General features: G+C 44.6%; 1 protein-coding gene across 1 annotated transcript; it reads left to right on the top strand.

The window, feature by feature from the left end:
- Positions 1-212: 212 nt before the first annotated feature.
- Positions 213-10,514, top strand: zgc:101569 (uncharacterized protein LOC449822 homolog; the record flags this gene model as incomplete). The annotated part of the gene is given in 8 exon segments (XM_047329977.1): positions 213-424; positions 426-463; positions 1,674-1,770; positions 2,334-2,405; positions 8,472-8,652; positions 9,219-9,288; positions 10,365-10,483; positions 10,485-10,514. Coding segments are annotated over 8 exon segments (819 nt in total), but the record flags the coding sequence as incomplete, so codon positions are not given.
- Positions 10,515-14,288: the final 3,774 nt, after the last annotated feature.

Below are 14,288 nucleotides of genomic sequence, written 5' to 3'. Positions count from 1 at the left end.
CACACACACACACACTCTCACACACACACACACACACACACACACACACACACACACATACATAGTCATGAACTCTCACAGAGACAGAGCAAAAGCCAAGACCCTCACCTCAACCCACATCATGCTTTCATTGTCTAATTGTCTCTTTCTTTTATCCACATGAGATGATTTAAAACTCCAACTCGGTCTGTCCCACTGTGAGGTTTTAAAACCGAACATCTCGGGGTAAGCCTCTCTCCAACTGTTGTGGCCCGTATTGCTTTCTGTCTGTGCATCTCTCTCATCTTCTGTCATTAGCTGCAGGTCAGACTGCGGTCTCGGAGTGCAGGGGGCCTGTGGTCACCGTGGTGATAAAGCGCCCCGAGTTGTGTAATGCGGCGAACAAGGAGGCAGCGAAGTGTCTGTTGGAGGAGCTGCGGGCCTTTTGACAAAGACTTGAAGGTGGCTGTCCTGTTAGGGAAAGGTGAGAGAAATTGTAGGGGCATAGGTTGGATGGATGAAAAAAGATATTTTCCTTAAAATCAAAGTTATTGGTTGCCAGGGATTAAGTGACTTGCTCACGGTTTACTTCATTCAGACGACATAACATAGAGTTTAAACCTTGTTGAAGGATTTTGTGTCTAACCACTCATCCTCAGATTCTGTGTTTCCTCTTCGTCCTTTGTCTGGCTTTTCTTTTTTTTCAACTGGTCAGGCTATGGTCATATAACTTTGGAATATGGAGTATTATACCTTTAAAGAAACAGTCCAGCATTTTTGCCAAATATGTGTATTGTTTATCCCTGTTGAGAGTTTGCTCCTGACTTTTTTTGGCAAGGTACAGCGAGATACATATTTATTTTAACAGTGTATACAGTGTATTCAGCATGGAGGAAATGCCTTTTCATAATTCGGGTGAAACTTCCCTTTAAGGCTCAAACATCCTGAACCCACAAGGATTCTGCTTAGCAACCTCTCTGATATAATTGCACAGTTTATTTTTTCATACTCTGGAACGGGTTCACGTCTAAAGGCCTGGGACGTGGAATGTTTTCAATTCGGCACCTACGTCACCAGAGTCTTTTTGAGAGTCTAAAAATTCTCAAAGCTCCTTCACGACCAGCTCTTCACGGCCTCTGCTCTACACTTCGACTCGCCGTTTTTTCTTTAATTGCCCTGCGCTGTAGCTGTAATCAAAGCTCCCAGTTCATGGGTGTTGCTCGCACATGTGTTCATTATCATAATTTCATTTAGATTTAATTCCTCACATTACATTACAGAGGGAGGAGGGTTTTTATGAGTCCCTGCCTGAGCCTGTGACATAGTGTTTGCGGGGCTCTTGGGGCAATGTTGCAATTACCACATGAATTCAGCGGAAGTGGACAGCCCCTTCCGCTGAATTCATGTGGTAATTACAACATTGGTTGGAGTGTGTTAGCGTTCCATTAATGCGAGTGTTTGTGCATGTGTGTGTGGGAGATTTGCACATACATGATCTGCGACTGTACACTGGATTCAGGCTCTTTAGGGAAGAGAAGCACTTGTGTGTGCCAGCCAGCCCAAAAAGCGAGCTCCTGTCCAAATTGCAGCCCTCAGACTCCGGCTCAACTTGTTGTTTTTTCACATCCTCATCATTTTCCCTTCCTCTCTGACTTTCCAACGGCTATACTTTGTAATTTTGTGGTCTCCTCCAGGAGGGAATTTCTGCGCTGGTTATGATCTGACAGAGCTGGCCAATCACACAGCCTCCCTCAAATTGGAGCAAGATGTCACCAAGGGTCCCAGACTGATGGTGAGCGCTGTTTTGTGTGTGTGTGTGTGTGTGTGTGTGTGTGTGTGTGTGTGTGTGTGTGTGTGTGTGTGTGTGTGTGTGTGTGTGTGTGTGTGTGTGTGTGTGTGTGTGTGTGTGTGTGTGTGTGTGTGTGTGTGTGTGTGTGTGTGTGTGTGTGTGTGTGTGTGTGTGTGCGCTCATGAGGGTTATATCTATTCTTCCTTGTGATGTTAGTGGGGGTTCAAGGTTTCCATTGAATGTAAAATCAATTTTTTTAAAATGTAAAAATAGTGGTGAAGATTCCGCAAGAGCCAGCACCTGGATAATTTCGTTCTCTTTCACTTGACAGTTTTACAAATGAATCAGGAAGTTAAATGTGGAACATTTTAGTAGACGAACCGATAGAAATCAGAGAGGCCAAAGAAGTATCGAGCTGAAAGTGAAAACTTACATTCACATGCGTCAGATATTCTTTGCCTGGTTAACACGGTGCTTTCCTTCTGCATCGATTTGACGCAACCTAAAGCCAAGTTGGGTGTGTCAGTTTGTGTGTTTTGACGTACTAATCCTGTTGTTTCTTCCCGGGTCCGTCTTGTCTGCAGCTCTCTAAGCCGCTGAAAGCAGCAGTCAGTTGTTTGTCTGTTGCTGATTGTGTGTATGTTTGATCCCACATGCCACTGCTGCCCTCGCCACTGTACTACAGCTTCTGCTTTACGATGTCGTACTGTCCCTCTGTGTTTACGGGGCAGTGCTACTTCTTTATTTTGTGAAGAGTTGCCAGTTACAGTTGGGACTGTGCCACTGAGAGAATCAGTGAATGGTCTTTTATTTTTATTTTTTCACACCCTGCTCACACTGACACAGTTACACACATTGAGATCTTGAAGCTGCTCAGTACAACCACAGTTATTATGTGTTGGTCACGTAACAGCTGCACTGGATCCTTTTGAGGGTTTAGGATTTTGCAACTCCACGTTGAATTTCCTCTATGAGGGATCAGCAAAGGAAAATCCTTTTACCTACTTTTGCCACCACTGCTGCCACAGGCGCTCCTTCTTCAAGACGTGCTATTCATTTTACTACAACCCCACTACTACCTCAGCTTTTACATCGGCTGATATTATTCCTCTAAGCCAGTTAATTTGAATGTTGCTGGGCAGTGGCAACAGTGGCCTCTGTGGCCTCTGCCGCCACAACAGGTATCTCGGAAAATTGCTGGTGTATACCGCGGCCGCTGCTCTCCGCAGCCGACTGAGAGGGAAAACTTTTGTTGCAGAGGGCAGGAAAAATGTTGATTCCAGACTTCAGTCTAACGGCAAAGAAACGACTTTGCAGTGTTCAAAAAAATTGTTGTGTTGGAGACCTTTTATTTCCCCACCCCATAAATCGAGGGAAGAAATGACAGAGCATGTCGGTTGTTTTGGTGGCCCCTGTGGATAAGGCCCAGATTGCCAATCAAGAAAATTTGATTTATGATATGAACTAGTTGAAATCAATGGCTATTTGTGATGATGGACAACATGACAGCTCCACAATGTGAAGGCTAAATCATTCTTCCCCTCCCCAGGTGGCTGGCTGGCTGCGGTAAAAGTCATAAACCCCGTCCTCTCCATGTTAGCAGATGGGACATGTACCCAACTTTTCAGTTTCATGTAGTTTTATCATGTTGCCGTATGTTCATCACGAGATGCGTCATCCGTCATTACATTCAGTCACTGGTTCTCTGTGTTTGTGCCAGAAGTAGTGTCACCTCAACTACTTCCACTACAGCAACTATCATTCTCCCAACATTTCATCCCAGCTCAGATTCATCTTGTGATCCCCAGAGGGTGGACTGTCCACAAACCTTTGGTTGTATCACATACTTACTATAGAAGAAATTTGCCCCATGAAAACTGTTTATTTTCCATAATTTGAGTGAAATTACTATTTCAAACCTCAAACAATAGTCTCCCAGTCAGTGCTCTCTCCTCTGTCTGTTTGGCCTCTGTGTTCTCTCACCAACCTCCTCTGAGAATCTATATAACGCTGTAAGATCTTGTATGAACCAGCTTCTGAACGTCTTCTCTTTTTCCTAGGAACGTAGGTACTGACGGAGCTCCGTGTCTGTGTTGGTGTCGTGGATCCATTTTCAGCTCATCTTCTGCCAATATCCATGCTGCTGCTCCTAACTTTTTAATTCTAGGGATACTAATTGGCATACTTTCTCTTTTAATGCTGCCATATGCTGCTGAATAGCTTATAACCCCGTGCACTGTTGGCAGTGGTTGTAGTAGGAGTAGCTGCTGGTGCTGCAGAAGGAGCCAGGAGCTTTATTTTAAGACGACTCTCTCTCAGCCACCTCGCGTTCCGTTTTGCCTCTCTCTCAGTTTGTCTATATCTGCTTAGCTAGTTACAGCTGTCAGTGAAAGTGTCCCCTTGTTTTCCTTTGCATCCACGCGCACATCATCTGTCTTCTAACGTCAGGAAGTCCCCCACTGTTTCTATTTTCCAGCTTTGTTAATTCTGTCCTCTGTTATCTCCCCATCCTCCTCCTGTTTGTGAGCGAGGACGGAGTCGAGGGCGCGATAACGCCAGCGACCGTGACCTTTTGGCATCGCGGCGGGCGTCTGCTGGGCAGTCTTGATAAGTGGAAGAGGAAGCAGCCAACTGCCAGGTTTCCACTGCAGGGCCAAACACAGCGTACATATTATTTATGTCACACAATTTCCCTGATAAACAACACTTTCCTCTTTTGGCGTCTCGCAGCTTACTGGCGAGGTTTGCCGGCTGACTCAGCTATAGTTTCAGGAGAACAAGTAGTACTTTGGATCCTCTGCTGTAAACATTTTAAGCTAATCCTGATCCCAGTGAGTCGTGGTTGGCTTCACTATGCAACAGTGGCTTGCATGGAACCGTTGCATATAGCTGTCGCTGCTTCAGCCATGCTGCCGAAGGGCTTAAAATATGGCCAATGCTGTTTATAAATAAGACTGTCCTATTATAATTTACGGGCAGTACTAGATATAGAGTGTAAACATGTAGGGCTTATCATCCCAGGCCTGTAATTTAACAAGGGAACATCCTGGCAGTGCCCTCGCCTGTCTATCTGTCCGTCCTCCCCAAAAATATCTGGTGGCATCCCTGACTGCTCGCACCAGACTGTCTGCCACATTGCATTTTGGCATAAGTGCCGCTTTGGGGCCAATATTCTTGATGCTGTGGTTTATTTAGATCAACCTTGTATCCTGTGCTATGATGTCTTTTATTTCCGCAACTGTAGTGTGATGTTTTTCTAAATGTTTAAAAACTTTAACTTTCAAGTTTATCCTGGTTGTCTGTCAAAAACAAAAAGAGAAGAGACTAGGTTATAAAAGAATTGAAGAGCGGAAAACTTAAAAAAAGACTCTAAAAAGACTCTACTTTAATGGGTTATTGTCCATCTCTGGACACAAACTGACCAACTTCTTGCAGCAGATACAAGCATCTCAATCTGCACTCCTGCATGTCCCAGTAAGGATGCAGTTAATCCACACAAACCTCCTCCGTCAGCTCGATGTTTGGGAGGGAGACACTGGCTTTGCCGCGGTTTCGACACATTGACTTGCACATTTCCTCCCTGTAATTAATTCACAGACTCTTCATTGCCTCACATCTTCAAGGTTTTTGTTTGTCAACGCATTCGAGCCGTTTCCTTCAGTTTAGTCGAAAATACCTCGCTTCTCATTCGGATCATGTGCGTTCACCGGTGAGATTATTACTCTGACTGCAGGTTTTGAGCATTTGTAATGTTTTTGTAGCTGCATGCTGCACAACCAGCATCGCAACCTTTTTCAAGTTAATGTTAAGTAGAAGATTTAATCAGCGAAAACCAAAGTTTAGAGACCAGACCAAGTCCAAACCCACAATGTGGTTGGACCACTGTGGAACTGCAACACCTAAATCAACGTATTCATGATGTCATCACAATCACATCATATTCGCATTGTGTCTAGTGTTTCAGCTCTTTGTCTCTTTAGACATCCTCAGCTCAATGGGACGTTACTCAGACTTTGTACTAGCTGGGCGGGTAAAGTCTGTTTGATGTACCGTCCAACTGATTTTTTTAAACACATTAATTGTGTTCACACACGGACGGGGCTACCACGGGTAATGTCTGGAAAATTTCAGGGTTGCCGTGCATGTCTGAAAGCGGCAAGGACACGGACGAGCGCGTGTGCCTCCCTCGCATGGGCAGTACTGGAGTCGCTTTTCTATGGCAGATAGCCGAGGTTTGTCCAAAAAGTCTCTGCATTTGCTTTTTTGAGGAAAAGTCTCAAAAGGGGCCAATAATCAAAAAAAATGTTTGTGCCACTTGTTTGTGCCAATTCATTCTGAAAGAGCCATGGCCAATAGGGAAACTCCCTATTCGCGACCGGCCAACAAAAGGTGGAGCTTCAGTTCAGTCAATTATATGGCATTGGAAAATACACTACATGGATTTAAATGCACATGATTCTCCCTGCATTAGACCGAACCTCCCTCCCCCATTTAACGCTGCTCTGTGGGATGCACAGTTTATTTAAAGATCCTGTGTTTCTTACACATTGCTTCCTTTTTAATGGTTGAATTCTGTAACTGTTCTTGGGTTGGGCACAGATCGCAGCAGCTGGAGGGAATCCCTGGTGGCTTTGGAGTCCAAAAAAATAAAAGAGAGAGAAAAGAAAAACCCTCAGAGGCACGCTGCACACTGCGCTCTGATGTGGCCAATGGCGACCACAAGGATCTGACAGCTCTCTGACATGCGATTGGCTGCTGGACCTGTGGCTTCCCGTCTGGGGTCCCACTGCCCCGCCAGGGAGGAAATGAGAAGGAGAAGGTGATTGCGTCACAGGAGTCTGGCATTAGTGTCTAATACTGATTGAGGTGAATGAAAAAAAACAACAACCCACGTTTAACTAATTTCCTTATGATATTTAATATCCGTTTGAACATCATGAAGCAAAAAAAAAAAAGAAGAGAGCTGGCAACAGAGAAGGGAACTTCAGTTACACTTCACAATGTTGTTCTTGATTGTTAAGATACTTGTGATTTTCCTGTTTGAAAAAGTGTGTGAAACAAATTTACCAGCAGCATCCAAATCCTGTTATTTTGTCAGCCCCCCCCCCCCCCCCTTTTTCCTCTAGATCCCAACTGCAACGTCTGTCTTATGCCTGAGTGAAAAAGTCGAAATGAAATCGAGCCTCAGTCCAAAGCTGACTGCTAAATGAGAAACTGTAAAGAGTGAAAAGATGCAATATTTGAGTGCTAAAACAGAAAGAAGTTAACATTATATTTGGATTGCATGCTAGGCATAAGACTAAGCGGGACAACTCTTGTCTTTACCAAAAATGTGAATAATCTATCTTTTATCAGCTGCTGCGACTCCTCTGCCATTTTAACGGTTTAAGGCCCTGTTGTCAACCTTGGTGGTCTCGCGTTATGGTGCTCTGCAAACTACAGAATACGCAGCCCTTTGATTACCTCTGTGGGTTAAACACCCAGTTCACTGCGTGGCGCTCATCTCGGACCCATCCTCACTGAACTGTGCTCCTTGATTTCCTCGGTTTCAAAGTCAGCTCTACATTGAGTGTGTGCTCCATTTCCTTCTGTCCGTTTAGTCTGCCGTTTTCCGGAAATCGTTAATCCACATCAAACTAAATCGCGTTACCCTCATGGGGGGCCATTGTAGTGGGTTTTGCTCTGATGTGGCGCGGACGCCAGCAGCAACCCAGAGTGTGTCGTGTTTCACACTCTGCCCTCAAGTTGTTAGTCGCTGTACATCAGTGGTTCTCAACCGTTTTCCGGGTCAGCTCCCTCCCCATCAGCTCCCTCCCTTGACGCTCTCAGCAAATAAAATGTACATTAATGTAGAATTATCTCTGAATATTCCTGTTAAAAATTAAGATTATTATTCTTTCAAAAAAAGTCAAAATTGCTCTGAAAGTTAGTGTGAGGTTTTTTTTGACAAATTTATTGTTCTAATTGAGGATCTGAAAAACAGAATTCATAGCAGGCCTAAGAGGTTGACACGTTATATCAACTCATGTTGCAAATTGTGTTCTTAACTGTGGCGGTCTTATGATGCAGGAAGCACAATCTCTCATTCTGTATTTAATGAACAATAGGCTTTGCTGAGTCATGAAGAACTTTGTTAATAACACGCCTCAGGCTTGACAATGAGCTTATCTACCGTAAACAAGGAGGCAGGGTTGCTTTGAGCTTATTATTGAAGACCCAAGATGACAAATCCACACTTTTTGTTTTGCAGACGCTGACTGATTATCAAACCTTGTTTCAGTTTTACGATTAGGGATCGCTGCCGAATATTTTCCTCTATTGAACACACTTGTAAAAGTGTGTTAAAGGTATCAGGATCCACTGCTCTCTGGCCGGGGCCACGGTCCTCAAGCCAAACATGCCTTTTGAGTTAAAACTACATCAAGGAGGTGCTCTCCAACCTCGCAGCTCCCGTGTATGTGGGCGCGGGTCTGTGTGAGACACATCAGAGACAGAGAGGGCGGAAGACAGAGAGAGAAAGAAAGAGGAGGGTTGAGAGGTGGAAGTAGTGGAGACGAGTGCGGTGGATAAGAAGGGAGATCCTTCTGGTTGCTGATAGCGGTGGTGCCAACGGCAGCAACAAAAGACAGACTGACTGGGGGTCAACCTGGCTCTTTATCTGTCTTTCTCCGAGACAGGCTCTGTCTTTGTTGCCTCATTCCAGCTCTGTGGGCCTCTCACTGTCTCCGGCAAACCACCTGTCTCTCGACGTTGCTTCCCTTTTCGTCCTCTTCCTGTCCGTAATCAGCGGGGTGATAGTGCCGGACACAACACAGAGAAGCTCTCTGCTTCCAGTCAACCCTCCAGTGCGGAGGCCTATAGATGTGATTGATACCCAACCAGCGGTACGTGTACCCCAGGGTGTACTCATGTTGAAAGACCAGTGAAGTTTAAAAGAAATACAATTCGATTTTTAAGAAATTAGTCCAAATACTGAGTCAGCTGTAACTCCTGAATATTTAGTGTTTGATTGAGATTGTGTGTGTGTGTGTGCGACTGTGCTGCACAGACTTACCTGTTTGTGAATGTCCTTGTGCATGGGTGTGTGTGTAGTTACATGAGGTGCAAGACAAAGCTCCGCAGAGCAAAACCCAGACTGAAACACACTCCGCTGTTGTCTCAGTCAATATTGAAAAGACCTTGGATCAGTACACACATGTACACACACACACACCTGCGCTACAAGGATCGGCGCTATTTTGACAACTGCACCGCAGCAGAGAGAAATGAAGCGTCATGTACCTAACATTTCATCATCTCTGGGCCTTGCATGGAATTTACATCTGGGTAGAATGCACTGCTGTGCAATGTGGGATGACCGAAAAATTGAGTGAAATCTAGTATTTGCAGACGGTGTAACACCCCCAACCAACCCCTCCCCCCAGCCCAATCACGGCGTTCTGTCCGTCAGAGCGCCATATGTGCCGACGGCCTGAACCCACACCAGGCCCCCGGAATCGGTCGCACGTGTGTTAACACTGGTATTCCATGTATTCCAATTTCATTTATTTGAACGACAGGGAGAGAAAGAGAAGCTTGCAGATCATGAAAAGAATCACAGCAATTCCACGACTCCCCGCCAGAATGAGAGAGGGGGAGTAACACACACACACACACACACACACACACACACACACACACAAAAAGAAAAAAAACAACCTGAAAGCTAGCATGATGATTCGGGGTTATGAAAACATGTCTGACACATGTGCTCCCAAGGGGCAGTCAAATGGAATCAGCGACTTGGAGGAATTAGGGAGTTGGGATCGTGGCGTGGAACTTGGGAGCTCTGAATAGTAGAAAGTATGCCAGTTACAGCTGGTCCTCTTTAGAAATTAGGACAGATGCCAGAAGCTTACCGTACTTTTGCAGTGTTCTCTCTTTCCTCCTGTAACTCGCTCCCTTCCTTCCACCGCCTCTTTCTCTTTTCTCTTTTTCTCTGGTAGACACAATAATAATGCAAATATGTCCAGAGTAATGAGGAGTTGGAGTTTTCCTTAACTGATGGAAAAGAAAGCAGAGATAAAGTGTGCTAAACTGTGCTCCCCCGGCAGCTGTAGCCTACATCAATGCAGGGCGAGTATTATTGTGTTTCTTTAGCTGTTTGCACACAGATTAAGTGACCTTAACCCAACACACTGGCACAGTGGCCTGCATTTCCTTTGACCTTGCACTGTTCAGTAAGTTCAGTAGAGCCCCACCCCCATAGTCTGGTTATATTATTCAATGGCACAGGAAATTTCCAAATGTGGTAGAGCAATAGTGCAGCAGGAGGGTGTAGATATTTTCGATGAGGCCGCGCAGTAATACAGACGGCTTCTCCACAAGCTGCGGCTACGGCAAGAAAATTGTTTCATTTTTTTGGCTGCTTTAGCTGTCCATCAACATTTCCTCTAGCCCAAGGTGGCATCTTTCAACCGCTATTGTTTTTTTTTCCCCTGACCAACACTCAAGCAAACAGCAGCAAATGCTCATATTTGAGAAGTCAAAACAAATAATGTTTGGCATTTCCTTTGATAGAGACATATTCCATAATGAACATCTCATCTTTTTCCAGGAACTCCCCTGATCGATGGAGGCCCAGTGCGGCTCCCACGTGTCGTCGGTCTGTCAAGAACCCTCGTCCTGATTCTGACTGGACTGCCAATCGGAACACAGGAGGCTCTTTACTCGTCGACTGGCTTATAGAGTTGTCCCTGGCGGCTAAGGTATTAGAGATGGAGTCAACTGTATGTCCATCAGCTCTCGGTCATGGACTGGGCTGGGTACACTACATCTCAACTGATATTGACCAAGATGCATCTGTGCCACCGGGTTTCCAGAAGCGTCAAGCACTGAAAGTTGGCACTGAACACTTGCTTTAAGACAAAATAAATCCAGGAAACATTACTTCATGAAATCATGCTAAGATTAAAAGTGTGAGGATGTCAATCGTGTTCATTGTAGTTAGTGTAGCAGGACATTTGATGGCAAATGTGAAGACCACAAATGGGGGAGGCCGGAAGTCTCCTGGCTGCAGGCCTGTGACCACATTTTCATTCAGGTAACATTTTAAGAAGCAGTCTCAGACGGAATCATATACAGGATAATGTAAAGGTGTTTTTGGTCAGTCAAGCTATTCCTCACCGTACCACAGTCTGCTCCACTCCTGCTCAGTCTGAGGATTACACTTTGTTCTAACGTGGTTCTCTGTCATAATAATGCGTGAATGCTCCTGTATCATTTAATGAAAAATATTCTCCACCGCTCAATTCCTTCCCCTTTCTCCATAGACATTAAGAGAAGATTAGCTCAATTCTTTTCCCCACACTCTAGCCTCGGCCTAATTGACTGTTCCGATGTATTTCCTATGTTATTTCCTATTCTGATCACGTAAAGAAGCGAGTTCACTCTACGGTGCCCTGATGCCACCCTGTCAACGTCAATCTAATTCTCTCCAAAGCAAACTCTATATTTTGTAGACTAGGTCAATCCAGTACTTTGTGGTTGGTATGTCCTTATGTTATTCTCTGGTCAAAGGCTTTTTATTTTGCATGCGACTAACGCTTTCCCCACTTCTAGATCACTGAGGCACATTGCTTTAATACCAAACAAATTTTCGTCTTAAAAAACGGCCTCCAGGAGGCTGTGAACATTATGGACATTTTTTTCTAAAATGCAGCCACAGAGGTACAGTTCCAGAAAAACGTGGCAGTGATTTGCCACAGCACCGATTAAAGGACCTGGAGCGGGCAGCCTCGGCAGAGCAGCGTGTCTTTTGATCTGGACACAGACGTGACAGAACAAATCCTGTTTGATCCGTTTTGATTATTCTAGGCCAGATTTCCTCGTGTCTTTTGGCAACGATTAAAGTAAACAATTTGTAATCAGAGTTTAGCTCTCTCTGTAATTTGCACACTCTAATTTAGGCTATGCTCCCTTCCCTTAGGTACAACTGAAATAATGGCTCTTCTCCATGAAGCTGGAGTTTCCCTAGTCGTCAGAAGCCATTTGAGAGTTCTTAGTAAAAAAAAGGCGTTGAAACATCTCAGATGAAATTTCAAGATTAAAGTCAAACTTTTTAAGAATACACGTATATCAAACTACTAACATAAGCCTGTATGACTGCATTTACAAAATGCACTGGTGAAATTCTACTATATTGTTTGTTGTAACAAGGAAATTCTTTCTCTTTCAGCACATAAACAGTTTGGCAATCAGTATTTGGACTTTGGAGAGGTTGTGCTGAAAACTGCGTCTGCTCCGAAGGAGAAACCACACAAGCTCAGAAGATGTGGCTGCGAACTGAAATAGCTGGTAATGGACAAATGTAAGGATATGGGTGGTTATATTTGACCGTTGCTCTGAAATATTTTCCTTAAATCCATGAATTATAAATACACATATTGTTCAACCCTTTACCAACTTTCTATTCATTTGGTGAATGCGAGACATCCAAAGGGAGAATCCTGAAGATACCTTATCATATGTGTGCTGGCTGATGCAGAGCTATAGGATGGCTGCGACCACACAAGTCATTCATCCACAAAAGACTGCAGAGGCATCAAAAGCAGCAAACCTGCAGCAGCTCGCCATTGTTCATTTGACTTATGATAAGTGGGATAAGACGTGTGCTTGTATACATGTGCGTGCGTGCCCGTGTGTGTGTGTGTGTGTGTGTGTGTGTGTGTGTGTGTGAGAGACATGGTAACCATAGGAATATAATTACTGCGGACGATTCAGCACCTCTCGTCAGATCTGTGCCAGGTGGAGGCATTCCTATGGTTTTGGAGCACACTTCCCCTTAATTTTGTTTGTTAGAGGTGTGGGCGTGTGTGTGTGTGTGTGTGTGTGTGTGTGTGTGTGTGTGTGTGTGTTATCCTACTCAAACACATAAGACACACACAAAGTCCAAGCAAGACTAAGTTGTTTCTGTGTGCAGGTTTGTGTGGACTCCTCTGTGACCTTTTAAAGCACTTTAAGAAAAATGCCTCGCAGGAAGAACTAAAACCAAGATGTAGTGAGTATACCGTGTGTGTGTGTGTGTGTGTGTGTGTGTGTGTGTGTGTGTGTGTGTGTGTGTGTGTGTATGTGTGTGAGTGAGTGAGTGAGTAAAAGAGATAGATACAGACGGACAAAGATCTCATTAGGTCTAGGAGGTGTCCTGTCTAGACAGTTTGATGACAGGACACAGAACCTCTGTTTAATGTTTCCTCCCCCTCCCTTTGGTTCCATTGCACACACACACACACACACACACACACACTCACGTATCACCTGCTCTGCGTCCAGGGATACACAAACAGTTGCTCAATGTCAGGCAAAAATGTTAAGGACATGTTAAAGAGTTTAAACGCCTCTTTTTTTTCTTTCTCCAAATAGCTGGAACATACAAAAACATGGGCTATTCCTTAACTTTTGCACAGACCAATAGTGATAATCTGCCATCTAATTGATGGTATATGAGCATGAAGTCTAATCACAAAGCCCCTCTGCTGTGTGTGTGTGTGTGAGTGTGTGTGAGTGTGTGTGTGTGTGTGTGTGTGTGTGTGTGTGTGTGTGTGTGTGTGTGTGTGTGTGTGTGTGTGTGTGTGTGTGTAGCTTTGATGCTGGTTCTCACTCGTCACATACAGACACGATCGGCTCTGGCAGCAGAAGCACAGACGCAGGGAGATATGCACACACACCTTGGGCCCTTATCGTCAGCACCATCACATTGTAAAGGGGCCGTGAAGACATAACACACGTTAGGGTGAAAAGAATCATGGGAGGAAGAGGAAGGAGAAAGGGAAATAAGGATAAAAAAGAAAAGAAGAAAGAATACCATTATGGGTTCACATATATCTGGGACTCTATAGAATATGTTCACATGAGGCATTTTACTCCTGAGATTTTGGTGCAGCCTCACCATGTACTTGTCTTTAACCTTTTGATTGTTTAGTTCAACGGGTAATCAGATTACTTCCAGTGTGTTCGGTGCCTTGACTTTCCTCCACGGACTCTGTCACTACACTTGCTGTTTCCCACTCCATCGTCAGGGGTCGTGCCTCGACTGGACGTTCACTCTGCTTCGGCGCAGGAGGAGAGACGCACACCTCGACCCTGGACGTGGAAAGACGTGTGAACTCGGCGTCACTAAACGCAGATTTGTCAATTGCACGTTAGTCCAAGTTTTTCGTGGAGTAAAAAAGAAGTCAGGTAATCTACACGTGAAGCCTGTATTAAACATGAATCTAACCAAAAACTTTAGGGAATATACTGACATACACCAATGATAGTATTAATAACATAGAGGCTTTGCCAAAAATAGGAAAAACCAGGCTCAGCTGGAGGCATAATCGCACAAGTTGTAATATGGATTTGATATATTCTTTGAACTAACGTGCTTGTTAAAATAGACGGGAAATATGATGTTAAAGTTGCCCCGTGTAGCCAAAAGAGCTCCACCTCTGGTTAAAGACGCGCGGAGTGGGCGGTGCGCGCACACATGCACACACACACG

This window comes from Scophthalmus maximus, chromosome 21, assembly GCF_022379125.1.
Source record: "Scophthalmus maximus strain ysfricsl-2021 chromosome 21, ASM2237912v1, whole genome shotgun sequence".
In the NCBI taxonomy this organism is placed as follows: Eukaryota; Metazoa; Chordata; class Actinopteri; order Pleuronectiformes; family Scophthalmidae; genus Scophthalmus; species Scophthalmus maximus.
This window is presented reverse-complemented; position numbering and strand designations above follow the sequence as displayed.